Source organism: Schistocerca piceifrons, chromosome 6, assembly GCF_021461385.2.
Source record: "Schistocerca piceifrons isolate TAMUIC-IGC-003096 chromosome 6, iqSchPice1.1, whole genome shotgun sequence".
NCBI lineage: Eukaryota > Metazoa > Arthropoda > Insecta > Orthoptera > Acrididae > Schistocerca > Schistocerca piceifrons.
In genome coordinates, this window is record NC_060143.1 from 412281863 (window position 1) to 412309688 (window position 27826).

General features: G+C 39.7%; 2 protein-coding genes across 2 annotated transcripts in view; one reads left to right on the forward strand and one right to left on the reverse strand.

The window, feature by feature from the left end:
- Positions 1-2923: 2923 nt before the first annotated feature.
- On the reverse strand, positions 2924-4232 carry LOC124802442 (transcription termination factor 4, mitochondrial). The gene has a single exon (XM_047263225.1). The coding sequence runs from the start codon at positions 3922-3924 to the stop codon at positions 2974-2976; it is 951 nt and encodes a 316-aa protein (XP_047119181.1). The 5' UTR covers positions 3925-4232; the 3' UTR covers positions 2924-2973.
- Positions 4233-4450: 218 nt separating this feature from the next.
- LOC124802444 (RNA-binding protein 7) overlaps positions 4451-27826 on the forward strand; it is a 35233-nt gene continuing 11857 nt past the window's right edge. The window contains exon 1 of the mRNA XM_047263227.1: positions 4451-4779. Within this exon, the coding sequence (XP_047119183.1) occupies positions 4696-4779 (84 nt within the window). The 5' untranslated portion in view covers positions 4451-4695. The remainder of the gene's footprint in view (positions 4780-27826) is intronic.

Consider the following 27826-nt stretch of genomic DNA (forward strand, 5'->3'; position numbering starts at 1 on the left):
GTAAAGGTACAATTAGACACACTGCTATCTTATGGAATCTGGTCTTATGCACCACTTCCTGCACATAAAGTAAAATGAGCTGCATCTAGAAATACTGAAAGATATAAGGCACATTTAGTTACTAAATGTTATGTTTAGGTATCACGATATGAGATTCGCTCCAGTTGCTCCAATCACAACATTGAGGACTTTTCTTAATAGGGTGAATAAACACAATTTGTTGACAGAAGAAATGGATGTACAAAATGCATTCCTGCGTGCAGAACTACTCAAGAAATTTATACAAATGTTCCTCAAGAGGTTGGAACTCTATGTTTGATAATTTTATAAAGGAAATCGGGTTTTGACAATTTGAAGCAATAGATGTGTCTATGTTCAAAGCACTGATGATTTATAATAATTATTTGCTGCTATACGTAGATGACAATCTAATTGCTGGGAATCACAAAAGCAAAATCACCAATATAAAGATGATGTTAAAAATAAAATTTCAAATGCGAGAACTTGGAGAAAAATTATTTCTTGGAATAAGTACACAGAGGGCCAATCGGAAAATGTTTCTTAGGCAATGTGTTATCCTGAAAAGGGGACTAGTGCAGCAGGGGATACAACCCGTCGGCTTTGAACAATGACGTCACAAGTCGCCAGAGAGCATGTATTACAGAGATGAAAGAGCTGAGGATAATGTTGAGAAACAAAGGAATGCGAGAGAGATAAACATTCATCTTGTCAAAAGCATAAGTGTTTTTTGACTTTTTAAAAAAATATCTCACGAGATAGAATAAACTGATCCTACTTTATTAAGCAATATCTTGTCAAAAGCCGAGAAGCGATTGTTCTTAATGTTCTAGCTCCCTTCAGTACGTAATAAGTGTTTTTTGACTTAAAAAAAAATCTCACGAGATAGAATAAACTGATCCTACTTTATTAAGCAATAGTGTTTTTTTTGGCTTTTAAAAAAAAATCTCACGAGATAGAATAAACTGATCCTACTTTATTAAGCAATATCTTGTCAAAAGCCGAGAAGCGATTCTTCGTAGTGTTGTAGCTGCCTTCAGTAGCTGATAAGTGTTTTTTGGCTTTTTAAAAAAGAAATCTCACGAGATAGAATAAACTGATCCTACTTTATTAAGCAATAGTGTTTTTTTGGCTTTTTTTTTAAAAAAAATCTCACGAGATAGAATAAACTGATCCTACTTTATCAAGCAATATCTTGTCAAAAGCCGAGAAGCGATTCTTCGTAGTGTTGTAGCTGCCTTCAGTAGCTGATAAGTGTTTTTTGGCTTTTTAAAAAAGAAATCTCACGAGATAGAATAAACTGATCCTACTTTATTAAGCAATAGTGTTTTTTTTTGCTTTTAAAAAAAAATCTCACGAGATAGAATAAACTGATCCTACTTTATTAAGCAATCAGTAAAAAAACGAAATTGAAACATAACAGCAAAAGCTTATTAGAACACAGAACTGCTTTATTATCTATGCCTCGAAGTGAAGACATTACGATCTATGACTAAGGAATGACGTCATTGTTCAAAGCCGACGGGTTGTATCCCCTGCTGCACTAGACCCCTGAAAAGTTATTGAAAAGATTCAACATGGAAAACTGTAAATCCTGTAAATGACAATTTAATAATTATGATCTGACTTATTTTCTCTTTGTTTTTTCACCCAAGGAACTATAAAATGTATGTGTAATTTTATAAAAATATCTGTCACAAATGTGAGTTAAAATTATGTCACCATCCCTTTGGCTGAAACAGCCACAAGCAGATCAAAATGTACCACTATGCTTTATCCCTTTCCTAAAACTACTATCAATGTCTCCAACAAATAAGGGAAAGTCCCATTTTGTGGTGACCTGGTTGAAGAAAAAAAAAAAAACGTAATGACAGTTACAACACTAAGCATAAGTACATCAATTAACTATTTTAGTAGCCATCAAAATAAATCAACTGAATTCTACTGGTAAGATTTGAAATGAATTTCTTCAATGTGTTAATGGTACCCTTATGTTGATCTGTGTTACAAAAAGGGAAATTCAAATGTTCTTTTCTGCTAAACTGATTCTGACTGAGGAAGCGTAGAAGACAAAAAAATCCATAAGAGGATTTTGGAAATACTGTTTGTTGGGCAACAAGGAGACAGACATGTGTTTCACTATTAACAAAAGCAGAACATACACCTTTGACAACAGCTACAACAGACACTCCACACCTGAAGGATCTTCTTGAAGAATTTAAAATACTTGTGAAAACACCAACTATTTATGAAGATCAGTAAAGCATATGTATATCACAGAAATGGAACATAGATGACTACGACATGTGGATATTAAATACAGTTTCATATGTAAGCCATATAACAAAGTACGTCTGAATTTTCTATACATTAGCTCCAAGGAACAAGTGGTAGATATTTTAATTAAAGCAACTACGAGTATAGAGTTCCATAGACTGTGCTTGAAGATGGTGATAGTGAAATATGAAAATACTTAATGAAATTATTAAATTGGGGGGGGGGGGTGATGAAGTAATGACAATTTAATAATTATGATCTGACTTATTTTCTCTTTGTTTTTTCACCCAAGGAACTATAAAATGTATGTGTAATTTTATAAAAATCTCTGTCACAAATGTGAGTTAAAATTATGTCACCATCCCTTTGGCTGAAACAGCCACAAGCAGATCAAAATGTACCACTATGCTTTATCCCTTTCCTAAAACTACTATCAATGTCTCCAACAAATAAGGGAAAGTCCCATTTGCACACAACTGTAAATAAATGTCAGTATTTCATTTAAATATAAATAACACAATGGAAAACTTGTATCTTCAAACAACTTTGGGAGGGATCTGAATGTAATTAAAAAGAATATTTCACATAGTTAACACACTCAACAAACACATGAGAATAAAAAAGTAGGGAGCATAAAATATTTGTTTATTAGCGATTTTGTCACAACCACAGGCAAACTCAGTCGGAATCAGAGTAATCATGAACAGTTTGATTAAGTTCTTCTTTATATAGTTCCCGGAAAACCTCAAATTCTTCTACCGTCACTCCTGCAAGTTTTGTTGCAAAATGGATATCATCACTATCTATTATTTGCCTCAAACTCGGATTTTTGTTTGGCAAATGTTCTGCCGTTTTAGGATTTGGAGGAATGTAGTTACCAGTACGTTCTAAGAACATGTGTCTAGTCCTTAATTCAAGTAGTGAACAACTCAATAGATCACACTTGGATATTTGAATTCTGTTTATTTTCATCTCTTCTTCCACATAATTCACTTTAGCCAAGAAGTCATTCCAGTCTACGAACATGTAGTCTGGATAACGTCTCAGGAGTTCTACAACATTGTCCTGTGATGACAGTGTTTTCAAAACAGGAAATCTTCTATAAATTTCGTGGCGTTCGACGAATAACAGCTGCGGACATAACGTGAGCAATGAAATCAGCTTCTGTTCGCCAAGGACAGTGCTTTGCCAGTTTTTCACGCCCGATAATAGAGCATCGGGCTTAGTTTTCAATAACGAAGGTGATGCTATGAACATGCTTAGGCACTCCTTTCCAGAAAAACCACAAGCTCGTAATGCCTTCAAACTATTTTCCCATATTGAGTGGTGTACATCAAGCAATCTCGGTTCCTTACGAAAGGCTTTATTAAATGTTTCTTCATCGATACCAACGTCCTCAACAAGTTTCCGAAGTGTTGATTTGCTGTCATCTGACAAACTGATCTTGTCCTCAGCACTCGCTGTATGTAAAAATTTTGATGAAGAGTTACGGATAATATCCGCCGGTCGCTGCGATTCAGCTTGGTTATGCGCTTTTAAGCCCCATATATTATAGCAGAAGGTATGTCTACACGAGTTCCAGCAGAGGGGCACAATTCGCACGGCCACAATATGACTCACCGGTTGCATTGTCGTTAGTTTTATAGCTGGAATACACTTCTGTAAAAACGGTGCACATTTACATAAGCATACACTTCATCATCCTGCTCAACAGCAGTTAGCCAGTTAGTAACCACTAACCAGTTACTAGTGTAGCTCAAAGCACATAGAACTATCGTCCAAAATTGAATACGAATCACATTCCAAAGTCTCTGACAAGCTTCACGCCAATGTGTCTACAATTGTAACAATTCAAACACAACACAGTCATTCATTTCCGTGACTACAAAATATAAACACGCGTTCCGTCTCCAAAACAACAACGACCTATATAATATACATTATACACCTTTGCAATACTCATTCGACATATATCGAACTTCGCTTCGCCAGAAACAAAGATACATGAAGATTTTAAAATACGCGTTACAATAGAAAGTGTGCTTTCAAACCAAACATCCAAACATTGTTTCAGACAAAATTATTAAATTTAGCTGTAGTGGTCATTAATGAAAGTATAAAGCGTTGCCTCCACCAACCAATATACGGTTTGTCAAAGACTATACATTGTTTGAGCTTTGAATTGTAATGTGTGTCTGTACTGTAGTCTCTGTTGTTCATGTCGGAATATGGTTGTATAAACAGACTATATTTCACTGCCCTTCTCTGCCCGAACGCTTTGGCTGATGTCAAAATATTGTTGTTAATATTGACACGCAATAGAAGAAGCTGTTCTGTGTAGTCAACTGTTAGCACTTTGTACACGGTGAAGTTGATGAAATATAACCTCTCTGTCACATAATGAGTGAAGATCAAAGAACAGTGTTTTGTGGTAATATATCAGAAAAAGTAACGGAAGAAATATTATTTGAATTGTTTCTTCAGGTAAGTAAAGATTGTGGGTTAGAGTGGGTAATATTCAGATATATGTATATTTTTGAAATGACGTATCATGTAATATGATGTCAACGCAGTATCTGCTTGGTTTTGGTTTCTGCTCGTTTCATTTAAATACGCAAGCCTTTCTGTTTTACTCAACTATGATTATCACACTGGGTCATCTGAGTGAGAAAATTTTTGTAGTGAAGAAAAGTACGACGAACCTATTGAAACATTACCGTTAAATGATGATGCAACTATATAAAGAAGTGCCTGAGGAAGCCATATGCAAGAACTGATAGTTTTTAATGCTGCAGCAGATTTTATTTCTCTACTCATATCTGATGATTCTCTTTCACGGTATTCATGATATTCCTTTTTTGTTTGTTTTGCTAAACTGAACATCATTTTTTATGTTTCTTTTATGAAACAGCACTTGCAAACACTATGTTTTAAAAGAAAGTTATCAACAAAATAGTATTGTATTTGTGAAGTATTTAATAAATGATTGTGCTTGAAGTACAGTAAGTCTACGTAATGGCTTGGCACAGTTATTAGTAATAAATAGGTGAAACTGCAGTGAAACCAAAATTTTTTACCGGAAAATGAAGTCCGCTTGCCATATTTTATACAGGTTTTTTTTCTTTTCCAGTTTAGCTATATCAATAGCACTATTCGACTGTGTTCAGAAACAATCATCATTTTGAAGAGTGGGATACAGAGGAGATACATTTTTCATTAGATGAACGTCACAGTTTAAGCTAGATAGTGTAATGGAAATCTTTCACATTATTGTATTATTTCTGTATCTAGCTGTTATACACTCAAAATCTTTGTAAGAAGTCAAGAGTTGTCAAGCATGAACTGTTTTTAGTGTCTATCGGTGTATCGAATTTGTTGATGATTATGCATGTTTTTTCGGGTCGACAGAAGCGTCCGATCCCACGCGTCGGCTTTGACCCGTGACATAAGGGTGTTGTGTGTGACGTCAAGACGGCGCGGAGTTTGGTTTGAGTGTGGCTGTCTCCAGTTCTGTTTTATTTTATTTTATTTACTTTTCTTGTCTGTTCATTCTATCTTGTGAGATTTTTTTTTTTTTTTTAATTTAAAAACACTTATTACTTATTTTAGTCATCTGTTTCCTCGAATTTCTGTTTTAGTTTATTATATTTATCTTTCTGATCTGTTCGTTCTATCCCGTGAGATTTTTTTTTTAAGGCAAAAAACACTAATCAGCTACTGAAGCATCTTTATCTTCTATGGGTTGCAGGGGTTACGACCCCTGGGGAGGTGGGTGGATATTCATGCATGGCTGTCTTCACTTACAAGTTGTAGCTACGCAAGGCGTCTAAATTTGTTTATATTTAGTTTGCCCCCCACCCAAAACACCCCATTTCCCGCGCTTGTCCCGTTAGTGTCATTAGGCTTCTTGTGGAAAGTGTGTGTGTTTGTTTTTGTTTCCACCATATTTGTGACGTCATGGGTCAAAGCAGACGGGTGGGATCGGACGCTTCCGTATTTCCGTTTTTTCCTCCAGGTGTCAGAGCAACTTTGAGTTTTTATTAGGAGAAGTTATTTTTATTCTTATAGTATCTTTATAAATACAATACTGATTTTCAAGTTTATACCAGTTGTTCAAATCTCATAAGGTTGGTTGATGTACTGAGAATCTGTTGCTGGTGTGTGTGGTTATTTAGTTTGCTGTAGGCTGGTGCACATACGCTAAACACATTATATTATCATACACGTGTTATTGGAATAATATTTTATAATGATGTTGAATTGCCATAGAATATTATTGTGATTACGCTAGTCTTGGTGTTAATCAATGAAAATACACCATGATTTTCACATCCTGTCAGATTAAAACTGTTTGTGCCGGACCAAGAATTCGAACTCAGGACCTTTGCCTTTCGTGGCCAAGTGCTCTACCAACTGAGCTACCCAAGCATGACCCACGACCCAATATCACTTCCTGTCAGATTAAAACTGCAGATTAATTTGCCACGAAGTTTCATACCAGTGCACACTACACTGCAGAGTGAAAATTTGATTCCAGAAACATCCCCCAAAGCCATGTCTTCACAGTATCCTTTCTTCCAGGAGTGCTAGTACTGTAAGTTTCATACGAGAGTTTCTGTGAAGTTAGAAGGTAGGAGATGAGGCACTGGCAGAAGTGAAGCTGTGAGGACAGGTGATGAGTCATGCTGGGGTATTTCAGTTGGTAGAGCACTTGCCCGCGAAAGGCCAATGTCCCAAGTTCAAGTCTCGGTCTGGCACACAGTTTTAATCTGCCAGGAAGTATCGTACCAGCATGCACTCCGCTGCAGAGTGAAAATTTCATTCATTATGATTTTCATAGTTTTATTTCCCATATCATCAATCACTTCATAAAACTTCTATATGGATGTGTGCACCCCGATATTTCAAGTAAGTTTTCTGTAGTCAAGTGAGTGTAGAAAGTCGCTGTCAGTTTGCAGTGGTATCGCCAGTTTTGAGCTGCATAGCAGTAGCATCTATAGGCGAAAATTTTCTAAACAGCTGCAGCAACACTGAGGCATTGTAATAGACATATTTACAAAAAACTTTTCATGGTTTGTTTGAGGTTGGCATGTGGAGCTGCTGCATGCAGCCCACTGCAGCTGTCAGGGATTTTCTTACACTGACTCAACTGTAGTCTATCTGTTGTCTTTCCCCTTGCCCTGTAATTGATGATGTAACAACCCCTTTCATTTGGTTGATGTGCTATTCTCTAAGGTAAATAAACCTACCTCTGCAGCTGAGGTCACTCAATTTGTACCTGTGCAGTGCAGCTTGACTTCGATGTAGTGGTTCAAATCCTGAGGTTGGAAGAAATTTTCACTACCTGTATTTGGCTAGCAAGAAGAGGTGAAGTACCTAGTTATCAGAGTTAACATCAGTGCCGTGTATTAAATTCAAAAACATCTTGACGCCATCAAGGATGATGTGTTCTTTGGATGATAATGTTAAACTTGGCAGCTCCTTGGTGCTGTTCACGAGGAGTAGGCTATATACTGTCGTTGGATTTCACCATCTGTCTTCTGTCATGTTACATCACAAATATGACACTACACTGTGCATACATCCATTATGGGTCGACCGAAGCGTCCAATCCCATCCGTCGGCTTTGACCCGTGACGTAAGGCTGTTGTGGTGTGTGACGTCACGACGGCGCGGAATTTAGTTTGTGAGAGTGGCGTGTCTGTAGGTGTCGTTTTGATGCAATCGGTGGTGCTCTCTGGTGGTGTGTTAGGTGATGTTTTTGGTTTAGTTTGCGAGTGTGGCGTCGTGTGTGAATTTTGGTAAATTGCTTTCTTTATGTCTTTGGTAGGTATGGATATGACTGACAGGATCAACAGTTTTCGGTTGTCGGCTATGATGGGGGACAGTGCGTTGTCTCTAAAAAAAATTTCTTCAACTATTCGGATTTTTGGATGAAGTCGTGAAGTGTTCAGTATGTTGTGAAGAAATCAGGCATCTCTGACCAGGGACGGCTGTATGTGGAGATGTAAGGATAACAGGTCAAGGGAAGTGTTCGATCCCAATGTGTGGCTATTGGTATTGGGAGATGTTTTTGAGCTATATAGGTCAAGGGAAGTGTTCGATTCCAGATGATATTGTGTTTAGTGGTGTTTAGGGAGTTTGTGATGTCGGTTTTTTTCGTCGTTTTGCGTGGTTTTGTATGGGGGTGGGTGTCTAAATTTGTTTATATTTGGTTTGTCCCCACCCAAAAAAAACCCTATTTCCCGCGCTTGTCCCGTTAGTGTCATTAGGCTTTTTGTGGAACGTGTGTGTGTTTGTTTTTCGATGTATTTTCGTCCTCATAATGTGTAAGTAACGACTTTATATGTGCCATATTGGAATCGCGGTTTATGGTCGTTTCCGCCATATTTGTGACGTCTTGGGTCAAAGCAGACGGGCAGGATCGGACGCTTCTGTATTTCCTCCATTATTACAGATACCTACATTCATCAGATACACATAGAACGCAATTCCCACACAAGCAAGGAAAGAGCTGTAATGTGCGGAGGTAAAAATTCCTTTCCAATTAGGCACTTAAACCTTCTCCTCAAGAACCGGAGCAGAATTGTAACTTTTATAGTTTTGTTTTCACCCATGCATATTTCAGCACTTTTATGTACTATCTTCCACACAATTTTTGTTTATTTTCTTTCTGGAGAATTATTGTTACATATTAATCTGTTGTGTCGGTTATATAAACTTTTGTCTCTAAAGTATCTACATTTTCAGATGGAACGATTATGAAATGTAAATACTTCTAAGCCAAATATTCATGTAAACTACACGAGATGTTAATATGCAACAATAAGTTTTCAGAAAGAAAATAAACAAAAATCCCACTGAAAATGGCACAGGATGTGCTGAAATGTGCCTGGGTAAAAATAAAACTAGAAAATGGTTTCTTGCATAATGTGAATTCCTCTCCAGTTTTTATTAGTAAGCATAGAAGTAAGAAGAGCTACAGCACCCGAAAGTTTACTACCCCCCACATATTCATTTACTTCATCAATCAATTTGACTGTGTGTCATCAGGAAGATGGGAGGCTAAAAATAAACTGCAGTGGGTCCAGTGTAAAAAGCTGTGACATCCCAGTAATCCTAGCCGGAAGATGATCACTGTTGGGAACTTATGGCTGCCACATCTTTATTGTCACTCTGGTGCTCATCACATTCATGAACATCCTATATCACAGACTATGCTTGGCTAATCTGTTTCTCTCCAATACCCTTTTTTTGGGGGGGGGGGGGGGGGAGGGGGGAGTGTTAGGTCAGCAATTTAATCAAGAAAGCTTCTGTGAACTTAGGGAAGTAGAAGAAGGATAATAGCAGAAGCAGATTTCTGGATAGGTTAGTCAGTAAGAGCATTGCATACAAAAAATAAGGTTCTGTGTTAGAGTCTCAGTCCAACGCACTGGCTTTAACATGCAACGAAGTTTCAAGGACACTCTCCACTGCAGAGTGAAAGATTCATTCTGGTAACAGGCAATGTTTTATGATGTCTTCTTTAACACTTCTGCTTGTACAGCTCAATTTTAAACTCTAAAGTTTCTTTTTATAAACTGTGTAGTTGGTTTTAGGATATGAATACTTATCGTGCCTTTTAGGAAGAAAGGTAGTCATGTACTAGGAAGACATTTGTGAAAAGGGCTTCATATTTACAAGTTTTAAATTTTCATTTCTATATAATTTTTGATCAGTGTTTGAAGTAAGTGGCTATAATGTTTTTGTGAATCAATCCATTAAGCCAATACTGTATGTATGTAATTGGTGGTGAATTCCATGAATGAAACTAATTTCACCCAACAACCAAAACTGGCACATTTGGAAAAATGTCACAAATTCTTTGGTTGCATTTTCGTATGCAGCGTAGTGTTGTCCATAATTAGTTACGTGGGCTGTTTCATAGTTGAATCATACATCATACATAAATGATCTTCATTGTGAGCTCCTACTCTTTAAGTGTGTGGATCAAGAGGAATGTTCATTATCAATAATCATCTTTGCCCACTGACATAAAGTTAATGGCTGCTGTCACGTCACCTTTGGTGCATATATTCACAGTTTTATTGTTAGTTGGTGAAGATATTTGAATTTGAAAGCACAAAAATGAATAAATAAAGGAAACTGGTTGTGGCAACAGATTGCCCTGTAGCTCAGCCTGAGATAAGATTAAGTTGGATGGTGACAGTTTGATGGTGAGTTGGCAAAGCCAACAAATGTGATACTAAAAAACCCTGATTGTTGTAACATACTGATATGTAGCTTTGCCCAAGATCTAGGTTAGGTTGGAAGATGGCAGTTTGGTTGAGAGTTGGTGAACCGATTGTTGCATGTTTCTTATGCCACTGGTCAAACCTGACAACTCTTATTGAACATTCTTCCATATCAAAATTTTTCCTTAATCCACCAGTCTCTACACATATTCTGTCTTTGTGGCAGCCCTTGACGCTTGGTCATGAGGTGTAACATTGAATCCTCAAATGACGGCTCAGCCATGGCAGTCACATTCATAGGCAACTGGGATTTGTGAATCCATTAGATTTTTGTGTGTTGGATTGTTAGGACTTGTCTGTTATGTAAATGTTCATATATTAAATTAATTAGTGTCTCATATAAAAAAATATTACTTTAATGAAAAAATGACTATAGTCCGTTTAACGTTACATGATAGTTAGCACTTCAAAATCAGTGTTGCCCAAACCATTCACCGTTGCCAAACTGCCACAACACTAGGTCAGTTCACTACCAGTTTCTTGTTCAGCTTTCTTTCTTGATTTGTTTGGATCCTAAATCTTGGGTCTGGCACTTTTGTTTTGTGTATCACCACACACACACACACACACACACACACACACACACACACACACACACACACACACACACACACAAAATAGATTCTAATAAAATACACACATTCCATAAACAGCACTAACCGAACACTGCTGGATACTTCTGCACAAGATGCGATTCACCGTCACATATACAATTGTCATAATCACAGAGATCAGCTTACATTAGATAAGCTTCACATGACTTTGAATGAAGCCACATTTTTGAAGGCTGCAGTTCATCTTTGTGATAGTTATAAATGTAAATATAACTATTTAATTCAGAGTTGTGATGTAGCGCAATGGTTAGCGTATAAACATCGTGTGTAGAAGGTCATAGTTCAAATCTCGCCAAACTTAGCAGTTTCTTTTTTTTTTATCTAATCAAGAGTTTGATTATTATTTGTATTCAGTTAATTGATGTAAATGTAATTTTTTTATTTCTTATATTTTACTACGTCATTTTCATTATCACATTATCTTTCTTATTTGCTTTTATTTTTCTTCCTATCATTCCTTTTTCCTTTGGTATCTGCAGCCAAGTGCAAACAAGGACTGCTCAACAGTTGATAACATGGCAGCTCATGTAGAGTATAGTTCCAGGTAACCAGTGATAGTTAGAAATTAGTTTGCTTTTTGTGCTGAAATTGAATTTTTCATGTCTTGAGTTTGCTCATAGAGGTTAGCTTTAATTGCCATGGACAAAGCAATCATGATTTTAGTTTTGTCGCAGATTATTGACTACCATTTTATCAGTTACATTGTCCATCAAGAGGTTGTGGTCAGCTTAGGACATGTGTTTTCAATTCAGGGCTACAAAACATGTCATTTGCTACAGTTTAGTCATTGGTCACTTAAAATCGGCTGTCGACAGAGCATATCACGTTTCCAAAATACCTCTGGTTGCCCCTTCCAGCATTGCTCTGCATTACACATTTGTTGTGTCTGTCACCTATAAACGAGCAGTAGCTAACAGCCCGTATCACAACACTGTTGTGGCAAGTGACAGATGTCAACTATCAAGTAATTTTCATTGGACTTCAGTCAGTATCAAGCATTTTTATTACTGCTAACAGAACTCAAATGCAGTGAACCTTATGGTGGATGTTGGAAAATTTATTGTAAAATGTTAAAAATTGTTGTTACTATAATTTAATTAAGTTTCTTTTGTGATTGCTTATTTAGTTGTATATAGCTGCTTCTGTGCTTGGCAACCAAACATCATGAAATGCATAGTTATTGTAAAACAAATTTTTTTTAGTTAAAATTATTGATACTTGTAGGCTTACGCATGAATGGGATTAGTAAACAGCGTCACACTGTGCCAATAGACCAAAGAAAACAGTATCATGTCAGAGATATGAGCCTCAACACTATGATATAAGCCACTAACAACACACAAACTAATGAGATCACCTAGTCAGATGGCAGGAAAGGAGTGGATGAGGGCAGTTATTTTTGTTATTAACTCTTACAAATATGGCAGAAACTTGAAAAATCAGTAGGATTTTTCATGAGGGATGTAAATGCAACTGTCGAAAGCATGATGTAATTGAAAAAAGATTGTCACAACACATTTCGTGTTGCCAAACTCAAACCAATCCTTCCCACCTAACAAACATGAATAAAACTTTGTCACCACAACTGTGGGGGAAAGGGGGTGGGAGGTGTGTGGAATACAACACAATCCAAACCTTCGTTGTCCTCGGTTTACTGCTTGACCAGACTAAATAATACAGTGTATAATTGGGCATTACATCAGGCAATATGTATGTACTGTACAAAGCAACAGAAAAAAGTGATTTTTACACAAACACTGTCATGGGAAATTGGCTGAAGCACACTATAGGAAAAAAATAAAGAAAATAAGGTTTAAATTACATTTATTTAATTATGATGGGGGTTGGAACTTGATAGTGGGGAAAGGAAAAGAAAGAAAAGTAGTACGAGAACATGAATTGAGGGAACAAATTAAGAGGAAGCCAGCTAGAAAAATTTTGCCAGGAGCATTATTTAATCGTCAACAGTGCTTGGTTAAAGAATCATGAAAGAAGGTTGTACACAGGTACGAGACCAGAGGCAATGGAAGGTATCAGATTGATTATATAATGATAAGGAAGGAATTTTGAAACCAGATTTTAAGCTTTAAGACATTTCCAGAGGCAGATGTGGACATTGTCCATAATTTATATTTCAGGAGATGGTGCCTCACAGTTCATAAATATTTGAAAAGTGTCATTTTACTGCCTTGATCTGCTGATAAAATTCTTTGTAGAGGCAACTAGTTTTGGTAGACTGATCATTGGGTTGATAGAAGAATTCACTGCATCATGTTAAGCGAAATAGAAAGTTCTCAGATGATAAAGCCATGAATTAGACACTGTTATATTGTAATATAAATTACTTCATCAATTTGTAAAAACTGTGCATTCACGTTGTAACTGCAATCAATGTTAACGTTGTGAACTGACTCTTACTACAAGTAGTATGTGCACTCATTCACTAAAAAGTGGTGTGAATCTGTTCACAGCAGTAATGCCAATTGAATTTATAATATCAGTGAGTGCACTGCTTAGCACAGACTTTATAGATTATGATGTAGGGCCTAATTTATATTACGATATGATAACAGTGTCTTAATTTATGGCTTTATCAGCTGACATTAATGATTCTATATTTTGGTTTACATGACGCTGTGAATACTTTTATGAACCTGTTGATGATTAGTCAGTTGAAACTGATTGTGTAAATAAAGAATTTTTTCAGCTGCTCAAGGCTTCATTTTTAGTAATTATTCAGTTATGAACTGCAGAGTAAAATTGAAGAAATTGCAAAAATGTAAGAAATTAAGGACATGAGACCCAAATAAACTGAAAGCACTAAAGATTATTGAGAGCTTCAGTGGACCACTAAGCAAAGATTGTCTGAAACAGGGCAAAGAAATACAATACATGAGTGGGTGCAATTTAGAGATGGTATGGTGAAGGAAATGGATGATCAAATAGGTAAAAAGATAAAGCCTACTAGGAATCTTAGATAACACAAGAGATATCAGATTTAATTGATGAAAGGACAAAATATAAACATGCAACCCATGATGCATGTTGAAAGAAACATATACATTTAAAAATTGAGATTGGGCAGAAAGTGCAAAATGGGCACACAAGCGTGTCTAAAGGAGAAATATAAGGCTGTAGAAGCAAGCATATCTGGGGTATATTTGATGATAGAAAAATTAAAGAAACCTTTGGAAATAATATGAAGAGCTCAGATGAAGAACCAATGCCAAGCAAAGGAGAAGAAACAGACAAGGGTGGGGGGGGGGGGGTTGTTGTTGTTGTTGTTGTTGTTGTGGTCTTCAGTCCTGAGACTGGTTTGATGCAGCTCTCCATGCTACTCTATCCTGTGCAAGCTTCATCATCTCCCAGTACCTACTGCAGCCTACATCCATCTGAATCTGCTTAGTGTGCTCATCTCTTGGTCTCCCTCTACAATTTTTACCCTCCACACCGCCCTCCAGTACTAAATTGGTGATCCCTTGATGCCTCAGAACACGTCCTACCAACCGATCCCTTCTTCTAGTCAAGTTGTGCCACAAACTCCTCTTCTGCCCAATTCTATTCAATACCTCCTCATTACTTAAGTGATCTACCCATCTAATTTTCAGCATTCTTCTGTAGCACCACATTTCGGAAGCTTCTATTCTCTTCTTGTCTAAACTATTTATCGTCCACGTTTCACTTCCATACATGGCTACACTCCATACAAATACTTTCAGAAACAACTTCCTAACACACACACACACACACACACACACACACACACACACACACACACACACACACACACACACACACACACACACACACAGATTATATATATATATATATATATAAAAAAAACAAAGATGATGTGACTTACCAAACGAAAGCGCTGGCAGGTCGATAGACACACAAAATTGAAGCTTTTGCAACCAACTGTTGCTTCATCAGGATAGAGGGAAGGAGAGGGAAAGACGAAAGGATGTGGGTTTTAAGGGAGAGGGTAAGGAGTCATTCCAATCCCGGGAGCGGAAAGACTTACCTTAGGGGGAAAAAAGTACAGGTATACACTCGCGCACACGCACCCCATATCCATCCACACATACACAGACACTGGATATGGGTGTGTGTGCGAGTGTATACCTGTACTTTTTTCCCCTTAAGGTAAGTCTTTCCGCTCCTGGGATTGGAATGACTCCTTACCCTCTCCCTTAAAACCCACATCCTTTCGTCTTTCCTTTTCCTTCCCTCTTTCCTGATGAAGCAACCGTTGGTTGCGAAAGCTTGAATTTTGTGTATGTTTGTGTTTGTTTGTGTGACTATTGACCTGCCAGCACTTTCGTTTGGTAAGTCACATCATCTTTGTTTTTAGATATATGTTTCCCATGTGGAATGTTTCCCTCTATTATATATGGAATACAAAACAGTATTATGAAAAAGATAGAGTGCTACTCAACACATGGAAGAGACGTTGAGTCACAGACAGGCACAACAAAAAGATTGCTATACATTCTAGCTTTTGGCTAGAAGTCCTTCTGAAGTAGAAAGTACACCCATTCACCCAAGCACAATTCATGCACTCATGACTACTGTTTGGTTGCTGCAGCCCCTCTGTGTTGTAACAGCACATGTGGGAGCAGACGTCCAGTGGTGGGGGCAAGGAGGTGGCATGGGACGTTGAGGGAGGGGGGGGGAGGGGGGTGGAATGAGTAGTTCAGCTTATGAGAGTGTACAGAATGTGCTGAGAACAGTTTAGAGCTGCTAGATGCAGTTAGATGGTTTTGGGGGAGGGAGGGGGGAGGGCAAGGTGAGATATTGAAGGGGAAAAGGACTAGTGGGTGTGTTGGAGGAATGGAAGACTATGTCGTGCCAGAGTGGGAGCAGGGAAGGGGACCGGTGAGTGAAAGACAGACTAGCAAATGTTAAGTCCAAGGGGGTAAGGGAATGTAGGATATATTGCCAGGAGAGTGCCCACCTGTGCAATTCCTAAAAGCTGATGTTGGTAGGAAAGATCCAGATGGCACACCATGTGAAACAAATGTGAAGTCTAGCACATGATGATGTGCAGCATGTTCAGCAAGTGGATGATGCAGCTGTCTGTTGACCACATTTTAACGGTGGCCATTCATGCGGACAGACAGCTTATTAGCTGTCAAGCTCACATAGTATGCAGCAAAATTGTTGCAGTTTAGTTTTCACATCACATGATTACTTTCACAGGTAGCCCTTCCTTTGATAGGATAGGAGATTCCTGTGAGGGGTTGGTGAGATGGTGGTGGTGGTGGTGGTGATGGGAGCCTTGAGGCAAGGGGGTTGGGGGCAGGGTTGGAGTAAGGATGGACAAGGATATTGTGTAGGTTTGGTGAGCAGTGGCATACTATTGTGAGATGGGTGGGAAGAATATTCCTCATTTCAGGGCACGGCAAGAAGTAGTTGAAATGCTTGTGGAGAATGCGATTCATTTGCTCCAGTCTGGATGGTACTGAGTCAGAGGGGATTGCTCCTTTGTGGTGAGATGGTGATTATGTGCTAGGTGACGGGAGAGGCAAGGCACAGGAGATCTGGTTTTGTACAAGATTGACTGGATAATTTTGATCTGTGAAGGCCTCAGTGTACCCTTTCTATATTTGAGAGGGACTGCTACTCAATGCAGATGTGATGGCCACGGGTGTCCAGGTTGTATGGAAGAGAGTTCATGGTGTATAGTGTGATTGTGGCAGCTGTCGAAGTGGAGGTACTGCTGGTGGTTGGTAGGTTTTAAGAGGTACCTATGCAGCCATCCTTACAGAGGGAGGTTCTAGGAAGGTGGCTCAGATTGAGGACCAGATGAAGGGAATGGGGGAGAAGGTTTTGAGGTTCTGCAGGAATGTAGATAAATGTGTTCAATTGTGTTAAGATCTGGCGAGTTGGGCAACAGCGCTTCAATTCAAACTTGCCATTGTGTTCCTCGAACAACTTTATCAACCTACTGGCACTGTGACATGATGCATTACCTTGTTGAAAAATGCCACTGCCGTTGGTAAACAGGATCATCATAAAGCTGTGTACCTGGTCTGCAACCACTGTATGATACTCCTTGTCCATCATGATACCTTGCATTACCAGTCTCCCCAACCTACGACATCCAACACCTGTAATGAGGTGTGCCCACCCAACACCACGACTTCTGGATATGGTTCTGGTTTCACCACGTGTGGAAGACACCCATCACAGCACTCCTCGAACACATTCCAAGTTGTGCAGTTTCCAAAATGCTTGTGCCGAGCCTCCGGGCGATCACACTCTGTTATTGGTCGAACTCGGTTAAATCACATGCCGTCCCCATTCTACACAGACAGCACACTCACTGATACTATGTGCTGACTAGCAGTCATTGCTCGCCAGGTGATACTGCTATTGCCTGGACAGATTTATATTGATAGTGGGTCGATGGTTATAATGTTCTGGCTGATCTGTGTAGTGTCCAATAGCAGCAAGGCCATAGGCATTGGGGATGTTAGTGTAGAGGGAGGTGACATGAATAGTGACAAGCAGGGCACTATGTGGTAAAGAAACGAAATCTGTGAATAGTTGGTAGAGGATGTGGGTGGTATATTTTACTTAGGAATGTAGATTACAGTTAATAAGCTGAAGGTGTTGCTCCATGAGACCAGAGATTCTTTCTATGAGGGCACAGTTGCTGACCACAATGGGCCATCCTGGGTGGATGGGTTTATGGACTTCAGGAAGCATGTATAAGATAGGAGTGTGGGAAGTTATAGAGGTGCGAAGAGAGAGGGTCTCAGGGGAGATGTTCTGGGATGGGCCTAAGGATTTGAGGAGGTGTTAGAGGATCCTGTTCTATTTCTGCAATGGGGTCACTGTGGCAGGGTTTTGTAGGTGAATGAATCTTACAGCTGGTGGAGATCCTCCAGTTCAAAACCACACTGTTGCCAACCGCTAGACTCATGGCTCGTATCCCTACAGTAGATTGAGATGCAAGATCTGTCCCATACATCCTCCCACCACCACCTACTCCAGTCCGGTCATAGGCATTTCCTACCCCATCAGAGGCAGGTCTACCTGTGAAAGTGGTTATGTGATCCACAAACTAAGCTGCAACACTGTGCTGCTTTCCACTTGGGCATGATGACTAACACACTGTCAGTCCACAAACACCGACAAACTGTGGTCAAGAGGCAGCTGGACCACCCTGTTGCTGAATATCCTGCCCAACACAATGTACTTCACTTCAACAACTGCTTCACAGCCTGAGCCATTTGGATCCTTCATATAAACACCAGCTTTTCTGAATTGCATAGGTGGGAATTCTCTCTGCGGTATATCCTATGTTCCTGTAAATCCCCCTGGCCTGAACCTTCCCTTGTCCATGTCCTCCACTTCCCTATACCCTACTCTGCTCCCACTCCAGTATAACATAGCCTTCCACTCCACCAACGCACCCACTAGTTTTTTTCCCCTTCAATATCTCTCCTTTCCCTCCTTTCCGTCTCCCTACCCCAAATCCTCCCACCTGCATCGAGCAGCCCTATTGTGTCACCACCCTGCATGCCCCCAGAATCTGCACTAAAAGTTCTCCCACCCTACCCTGCTATTCCCCTCTCCTTCCCACCCCAAGCCAAGCCTCCCTCCACCACCAGACTGCTGCTTCCATCATGTTCTGGGACAACTCATTCTCCCATCCCCCCCCCCTCCCCCCACCCTCGTGAATCAGCATCTCCTCTATATGGTGAGTAGCAATCTATCTTTGTCATAAGATACTGTTATTCCATCCTGAACCTTTCATTGTTTGATTTTGCCTGAAAGGGGAGAGGAAGTAGATGAATATGAGATGAAAGATGCGATACTGCATGTAGAACACAGCGCAGAAATATCTAAGTCAAAACAAGGCGCCTGGGGTAAACGACATTCCCTCAGAATTATTGAGATAGTCTTGATGTGCAAGATAGGAGACAGGAGAAATACCCTCAGATTTCGAGAACAAAGTAGTAATCCAATTCCAAAGAAGGCAGGTGTTGACATTTGTGAATATTATCAAACCTTCAGTTTCGTAAGTCATGGCTGCGAAGTGCTAACATGAACTATTTACTAAAGAATGGAAAAGCTGGTAGAAGTCACCTCGGGGAAGATTAGTTTGTGTTCCAGAGACATTTAGAAACATGTGAGGCAAATCTAACCCAAAGACTTATCTTAGAAGATAGGCTAAAGAAAGGCAAACTTGTATTTATTGCATTTGTAGATTTAGAGAAGTCTTTTGATAATGTTGACTGGACTACATTATTTGAAACTCTGAAAGGTAGAGGTGTGTGTATGTGTGTGTGTGTGTGTGTGTGTGTGTGTGTGTGTGTGTGTGTGTGTGTGGGCGGGCGGGCGGGCGCGCGGGCGCGTGTGTGGGGAAGGGGGGAGATAAACTACAGGGAACAAAATTTATTTGTTCGGGGAAGGGGGGGATAAACTACAGGGAACAAAAGTTATTTTCAACTTGTACAGAAACTAGACTGCAATTTGGGGGTGGAGTGAGTGAAAAATAAGGAGTGGTTGAGAAGGGAACGAGACAGAGTTGTAGCCCATCCACAATGTTATTTAATGTTTACATTGAGCAAGCAATCAAGGAAACTAATGTGAAATTTGGGAAGGGAATCAAAAGTTCAGGGAGAAGAAATAAAAACTTGAGGTTTCCAAATGTAATTCAACCACTCGCTTTGAATATGACCCTTAGAGTTGCAGACAGGCACAACGAAAAAACTGTTACACATGCAGCTATCAGCCACACTGGCAGAGTTGGCCCCCAGGGGGATGAGGGAATGTGAGAAGGGAAAAGGGAAATGGGGCGGAAATGGTTGGGTGGAGGGTGCGAAGGCAGTAGGTTACTGTAGGTTGAGGCCAGGATAATTTCAGGAGCAGAGACAGTATTGTCAGGATAACTACCATCTTTGCAGTTCAGAAAAGCTGGTGATGGAGGGGAGGATCCAGATGGCCCGGGTTGTGAAGCAGCCATTGAAGTCAAGCATTTTGTGCCGCAGCATGGCCTATGTTGCTTTTGGCCACAGTTTGGCTTGGTCATTCGTCCTGGTGGACAGCTAGTTGCTAAGCATACCAATACAAAAGGCTGTGCAATAGTTCTAGCAGAGCTGGTACACAATATGGCTATCTTCACAGGTGGCCTGGCCTTTGATGGGGTCAGATAAACCTGTGACAGGACTGGAATGGGAAGTGCAGGGTGGTGGATTGGACAGGTCTTGCACCTAGGTCTTCCTTAGGGATATGATTTGTGTCACAAAGTATTGGCATGGGGAGTGGCATAGGGATGGACTAGGATGTTGTTGTGGTTGGGTGGGTGACGGAGGAATGGGAAAGATCTTGGGTAGAATGTCCCTTATTTCAGATCATGATGATAGATAATCAAAGCCCTGATGAATGATGTGGTTCAGTTTTTCCAGTCCGGAGTGGTATTTGGTGAAGAAGGGAGCAGTCTTTTGTTGCTGGCTCTTTGGAGCGGTGGGAAGATTGGGGGTTTGTGAGGAACGGGCAAGGGAAATCTGTTTGCGGACTGGGTCTGAGGGATAGTGACTGTTTGTGAAGGCCTTGGTGAGACCTTTGTTACACTGGGAAACAGAGTCATTATCAGCGCAGATACACCGCACCTGGGGAACAGGGCTGCATTGAAGGGACTTTTTGATGTGGAAGGGACAGCAGCTATCAAAATGTAGGTACTGTAGGTTGGTGAGTTTAATGTGGGTGGAGGTGTGGATGGAACCATCTGAGATGAGGAGATCAACATCTAGGAAGGTGGCATGCTGGGTTGAGGAGGACCAGATGATGTGGATGGGAGATAAGGTGTTGAGGTTATGAAGGAATGAGGACATTGTGCCATGGCCTTGAGCCCAGATCATGAAGATATCATCAGTGACCCTGAATCAGGCTAGGGGGTTTGGGGTTCTGGGAAGATAGGAAGGTTTCCCCCAGATAGTCCATAAAGAGGTTGGCATAGGAGGGTGCCATGCAGGTGTCCATGGCTATGCTGTGGATTTGTTTGTATATAATCTGTTCAGAACTCTGAAAGATGTTGCAATTGAACACTACCTCTCCCAACAAGACCATGGGCATGAGGGATGTAGGGAAGTGGTGTCAACAGTGACCAGTAGGGAACTAGGAGGTAAAGAGGTGGGGTGTTGGAGAGTGTTTCACAACCCCCCCCCCCCCCCTCACACACACACACCACCTTGTGATGCTGCACCTCGCAGTCTCCAGACCCTCCTCCCTCTGCCGACAGCACTGTTCGCTCCTTCCACATGTACCCTGCTCTCTCTCTCTCTCTCTCTCTCTCTCTCTCTCTCTCTCTCCCCCCCAGACTGCAGATTGCTATTCATGTAGCAGCCGAATTTGGATCGGAGTTACTGCTGGTGGCAGCCAAGTGTGAGTGAGATGTGCTTGCTTGTGTATGTTCTCTTTACTGAGGAAGGCTTTGGCCGATAGCTGCATGTGTAACAGTTGTTTCATTGTGCCTGTCTGCAACTTGGCAGTTCATCTTTACAGCGAGTAGCAATCTGTCCTGTTCCTAAAATTGTAATTTTGTCAGACAGCAAAGGACGTGGAGGAGCAGTTAAGTGGATTGAATACTATCTTAAAACTAGTTACAAGATGAACATAAAAAAAAGGATAACGGAATACAGCCAAATTAAGTCAGGTGACGCTGAGGAAATTAGTCTGGGATGTAGGACACTAAAAGTAGTTAATGAGTTTTGCTGTTTGGGTAGCAAAATAACTGATGATGGCAGGACTAAACAAGATATAAGATGCAGACTGGCTATAGCAAGAACAGCATTTCTGAAGAAGAGAAATCTGTGAACATATAATTTAAACTTAAATGTTATGAAGTCCTTTCTGAACGTATTTGTCAGGAGTGTAGCCTCACATGGAAGTGAAAGTCAGACGATAAGCAGTTTGGATAAGAATGGAATACAAACTTTTGAAATGTGTTACCGTAAAAGAATGTGAAAGATTAGGTGTGTAGATTGAATAACTAATGAAGAGATGTTGACTTATGATAACAAATGATGTTAAGGAACAACATGACCAAAAGAAGGGATAGGTTGATAGGGCACATCCTGAGGTATCAGGGAGTCATCAATTCGATAATGAAAGCAAGTGTGATGGGTAAAAATTATATATGGAATCCAGGTGTAGACTACAGCAAGCAGATCCAAATGGCTGTAGGTTGCAGTAATTACTTGCAGATGAAGAGACTTACACTGCTTAGACTAGTGAAAAGAGCTGCATCAGACCAGTCTTTGGACTGAAGACCACAACAACACTTCTTTCTGCACTCTATCCTTGCAAAATGACCTCTGGGATACCAGTATAAAAGAGTAAATTAAAACTACTGATAATACCCTCCATAAAAATGTTAACTTGTGTCCCATATCTTGTGTTGTACCAAGTTACATGTTTGTGTAGAACACGTCGTCATTATAAACATTTGCCATAGTGTTGTGATTGTCATTGTGGCTAAACAGCCTACTAGTATAAACCATCAGCAAGAAATCCATCTTCCCTACATAATGTATATGGTATTATTTTATTTTTATTTATTTGTTTTTGGAAGAAGTCTTGGCTGTTATTTTACTAACTAAACAACTATCTGCAGAACACAGGGTGAAATATGCAACTAAATTAAAAAAATGCTTGTATATGAACAAGTTTTTGCAGGGTAATGATTTTTGTGTGTGACATGCTCTCAGGAGTGCAGTGAAACTGTTATACTAGTATGAATATACAGTACTGTAGACAGTTTTGGTAGCTCTCTTTTCCTGTTACAGAAAATTACATTTGTATATATTATGGTTGAAGTTCAACAGTGCACGATTTGTGGTGCCTATTCTCAGATAGTTACTGAATATGCAGTATCTGTTGGTCAGAAAAACCGATGGTAAGGAAGAAGCCAACAGTAGAATTTCAGTCCATGACATGTAGTTAGTATCACAGCCACCTCTTCTGAGAGATGGTAATAAAGGTCGTAATGCATCAGGCCATATGGTTTGAAATTATCACAGGTTACACAAGGATTAAAGTGAGGTAAGAGAGAAACACATGGAAGTGTGCTCACAGTGGTGCCTTTCACAACCACAAATGACACAATAGAAAGGAAGATAATCGATGATGGCATGGCAGAACCTACCTCATACACTGTACGATGACTTGCATACTCTAAATGCATGTGTGTGTGACAGTTTTCTCTTGGACTGGATCTCCATTTCCAGTGATAACTTGATAAAGCAACTTTGTGCTTTTCAAATTATTTACTGTTTCCCGAAGTTTGACAAGGTTAAAATGTACTAAAGTGACTGGTTCTATTGGTGGTTTTATGTGAATTCACACTCGTGGCAGGTGTATGTAAGTTGACTAAAGACTACTAATAACAAATACTGAGCTTTCTTTACATTTGTATTTCATATTTTAATTAAGAGATCAACATAATTCATAAGATAAAATTTGCTTCCTTTCTCACCAATAATTTTGAAGAAAACATTGATTTTTGAACCTATATTAAATACTCTCCAAACTGTGGAATGGTAATGTCAAATCTGCTTTATATATAAAGCTGTGTGTGTCTGAGATCTCCCAAACACCTGGATCAGTGTCAATAAAATTTGCCTCAAAAACAGCAGGCCTCATGGGTATCAACACTGTTGGGTTTATAATCTCCTAGCTCCAATAGGAGTGGAGATATGGGCAAAAACATGTTTTTCCAACCCCTGGCTTATTGGCTGCCCTCCACAAAAGGCATGTTGTGTGGGAACAGTATTGGCCTGCCAAGTCAACCTGCTTTGCAGGGCAGCATACTTGTCAAGGGCACGAAACTTGTTTTCCAGGCCCCAACATGTAAGCCGCCCTGCATGACAGGCATGTTGTATTGAAGTAGTATCGGCTGCTGCATCGACATGCTTTGTGTGGTGGCCTGTATGTTATGGTGTATGTTATGGGCAGTTAAATGATTGACAAGCCCCTGATGTGTAGCCTGCCCTGCATAATAAACATGTTGTGGTAGTAGCATCAGCCTGCTTTATTGAACTGTGTTGCAGAAGCTACACATGCCAACGAACGTGGCTGGGGCAGGTTGAGATGGGTAGAGGAGAAATGGACAGGTGAGGGAAGAGGAAATTGACAGAGAGGGGGGAGGAGGGGGGAGATGCATGAGGCAAGTGGAAGGTGTAGAGCGGCAGTTGGCATGTGGGAAAGGAAGGAGGAGGTGGAAATGGGAAAAGATAGGAGTTAGAGGATATGATCAGAGAAAGGGGAGGGGAGGAGAAAGTGACAGAGAGAGTGGGGAGGAGGAGATAGACATATAGAGTTCGAAGGATGAGGTGGAAACAGAGAGAGGGAAGAGATGTGTTAAACACTTAGGAGGGTGAATCTGCAGGGCAAAAGACTAATAGACTATAAATGCTACTACTGATTTATTTCTAAGTAGAGCTTCCACTGTTGTCTTCCAGAATTTAAAGATGATGCATAATCAAGTACTCCAAACAAATCCTATATTGTCCGATCCAACACTCGGAAGCTGTTGTAGGGGCCTACAAATGTGTGGGACTCTAATCTGCCATCTGTTCGCAAGTCATTCGGGTTCTGTAACAAGAAAATGGAAAGAACAGTACTCAGCGCTCCTGCTCCCAACCAGTATTGTTTGTTAATTGTGAAAGGTTAAAATGAAGAAAAATCATCTTTTACATGTGTTTGTGTAACTTCCCCATACAACTACTTTCATGCCATATACTCAGTAATAACAAATGTATGGGTTGAAGTAATTAAATAAATTTAATTAAAATTTGATGTATCCCCCATTCTTCGGTTCAGGAGTAAAACTTCATACAAGCACACACGTCAAATATGAACTGGAATTTAAATCTGGCAGCTGTGATAGTAGACAGAAATGGACTTGACCTTTACAGGATGTTGTTGGGGATGTCTGGAATAGCATTGTGATGCTGCAGTTAGTATGCCATAACCACTAAAGTCAAGCCGCCATGTAAAGCTATAGGTACAAAAGTCGGTTGCACAACACATAGTCATCAAGTTTTCTGTGAAGGAATGTACCAAGTCTGTGGAAATTTTGAGGAGGCACCATGGGGAAGAAACCCTTTTCAAAACATTTGTAGCAGGATGAGTAGCTGTGAAAAACATACATTGCCAAAGACAACTGTGGACAAGCATCATAACAAAAACATTTGTGCAGAAAATTGGTGCGTAAATCTTTTGAAAATTTATCGGCAGTAGGAATGAGCTATGGAAGCGCTCTAGCCAATGTCACTGGTGAACTCAACTACTGGAATTTGTTTGCTACACATTCTGCTGTTTCAACGAGGAGAGACTGGAAAAAATTCATTGGGCAAATCTGAACATCCACCTTAGAATCCCAGTTCATCGCCCTGTGACTATCACGTTTTTAGACCGTGGAAAGAACATCTTGGAGGACAATGGTTTGGTGACAGTCCAGTGGAAGAGGAGTGTATGCACAAGTGGCTTTGCCTTCTTCTTTCTTCGAGGATAACAGCAAAAAGTTGTCATTTTTTTCGGAAATTGTGTGTAGCAGAGCCAGGAGCAGGGTGAATTTTTGTTTTGGTTGATTCAGTCAAGTTTGCAAAGAACAATTCCAGTTTATATAATGGCCTCTCCACATACTTCATAAACCTCAGCCAAAGCTTGAAGTGTTAGGTAGAGATTTTTTTCCTCACTGCTCAAGGTCCATGGTGTGTGTATAAAAAAGGAGACCTGCAACAAAGCAAAAGCCTTTTTTTTTTTTTTTTTTTTTTTTTTTTTTTTTTTTTTTTTTTTTTTTTAAATAAAAAAAATATACAACATTATAGGCTTAACTCATATTAAGGTTCTTAGTCTGATAGGATAATTACTCCTATCAATCATCAAAATGAGAATAAACTATGAAGGTGAGACTCTGGTTGTTAACGCAAATTAAAAATTGTGTATCTAGATTTAGTGACTTTTAAGCAGACCCTTCCTCAACAGAAATACGGCAAGCAGTACAGTATGCTAATGAGAGAGAAATTTTCTTCCATCACCTGTAAAATTTACTCTTTGTTATTACACAGGGTGTCCCAGAAATACTGTGACAAACTTAGAGGGGTAGTAGAGGGTGTCTTAAACAAACCGGGGATAGGAATCTATGTCTGGAAACTTCATTCAGCAATGCTACAGAGTGCCGAAGTTACAGGTGCCGGTACCTGCCACTAGGTCACCCCTTCAGCAGCAAACGTGACTTGGTACACCATCAGACTGTGGGCAGAATGTCTCGCAGTGTTGTTTGTTATTCAGTGATTGCAACTGATTGCCACAGATACTGGTGGAGAAGATGGAGTTAGCTGCTGTGTAGAAAAGGCTTTGTCTGCTATGAATGCGGTGCTCTGTTGTCTCAGTGGATGATAGTTTCGACACAGGTTTCCATCCACAATTTTTTTTTCTCCTGGAACCCCCTAAAATCATTAAACTTTTTCAGTACACAAGAGAAAAACAACCTGCAAATGAAAACCCATGTCTGAAACAATAATCCCTCAAGGCAACAAAGCAATACATTCATAGAATATGGCCTGTCTACACAGCATACAGCTCAATCTTCTCCAGGGGCAGTCACTCGCAATCGCTGTATAACAAACAACATTGTGAGACAATATGCCTGTGGTCTGTCCGCATATAATCTCGTGTTTGCTGCCAAATGGATGGCCTAGGCCCTACTGGCAGGCACCATCACCTGATATTTAACACTCTGTAGCATGAATGGAAGACATTTCTGCACACTGGTTCCTATCCTCAATTTGTTCTTCAAGACATCCTCTACAACCCCTTAAAATTTTAATAAACATTTTTGGAACAGCAATCAAAAAAAAAATTTTTTTTTTAATTTTTGTTTTTAAAATTCAGTCTTGATCACACAAGAACAGCTGCTGAGAAGAGTGCTCCACCTACCATCTTCGAAGGATGCCATGGGTCTGATGATGGTCATGTGATATGACCGAAACCGGTCATCTATGTTCTTGTACCGTGGTGCGATCAAGACTGAATTTTAAAAACCCTTAAAATTTGTCACATCTTTTCTGGTACACCCTGTAGATAGATCCATTTATCTCAGTGAAGGTAGTCTGTTTTTTGTGTGTGTGTGTGTGTGTGTGTGTGTGTGTGTGTTTTGTGTCCATCCATATTTCTTCATTTGTTCAGTTTTTGCAATTAGTAACTAGACATTACTATTCTAAAGTTGTTTCACCAAGATGTATCAGAAGAATCACTAAATATCATGTGGCAGAAGAATCAATAAATATCATTACTTTTCTGCTTCAGAGAGTGTAAGAGGCATATTAACATCATTTATTTTGAATTGTGTTTTCTTATTATTTTCTACAGTTATTTACTACTATGCTGCATTTTTGATAGTCAAATAATGTCTTTTAAATTTATGATGTAATCTGTCCCTCTCATCATCAGAAATACTTTTTTTTCTCCATGTTCTGAGATCAGATTAATGTCAATTTTATTGTGTCACTATTGGTAATTGGTGAAATATAATGATTACACAGGAAATACATACTTTTTGTCACTGTTTCTCTGATTATTTGTTATTACTTGCGTATGTGATCT

Excerpts from the sequence above, each read along its gene's own strand:
- LOC124802442 (XM_047263225.1), bottom strand. The coding sequence starts at position 3,924 with ATGCAACCGGTGAGTCATATTGTGGCCGTGCGAATTGTGCCCCTCTGC.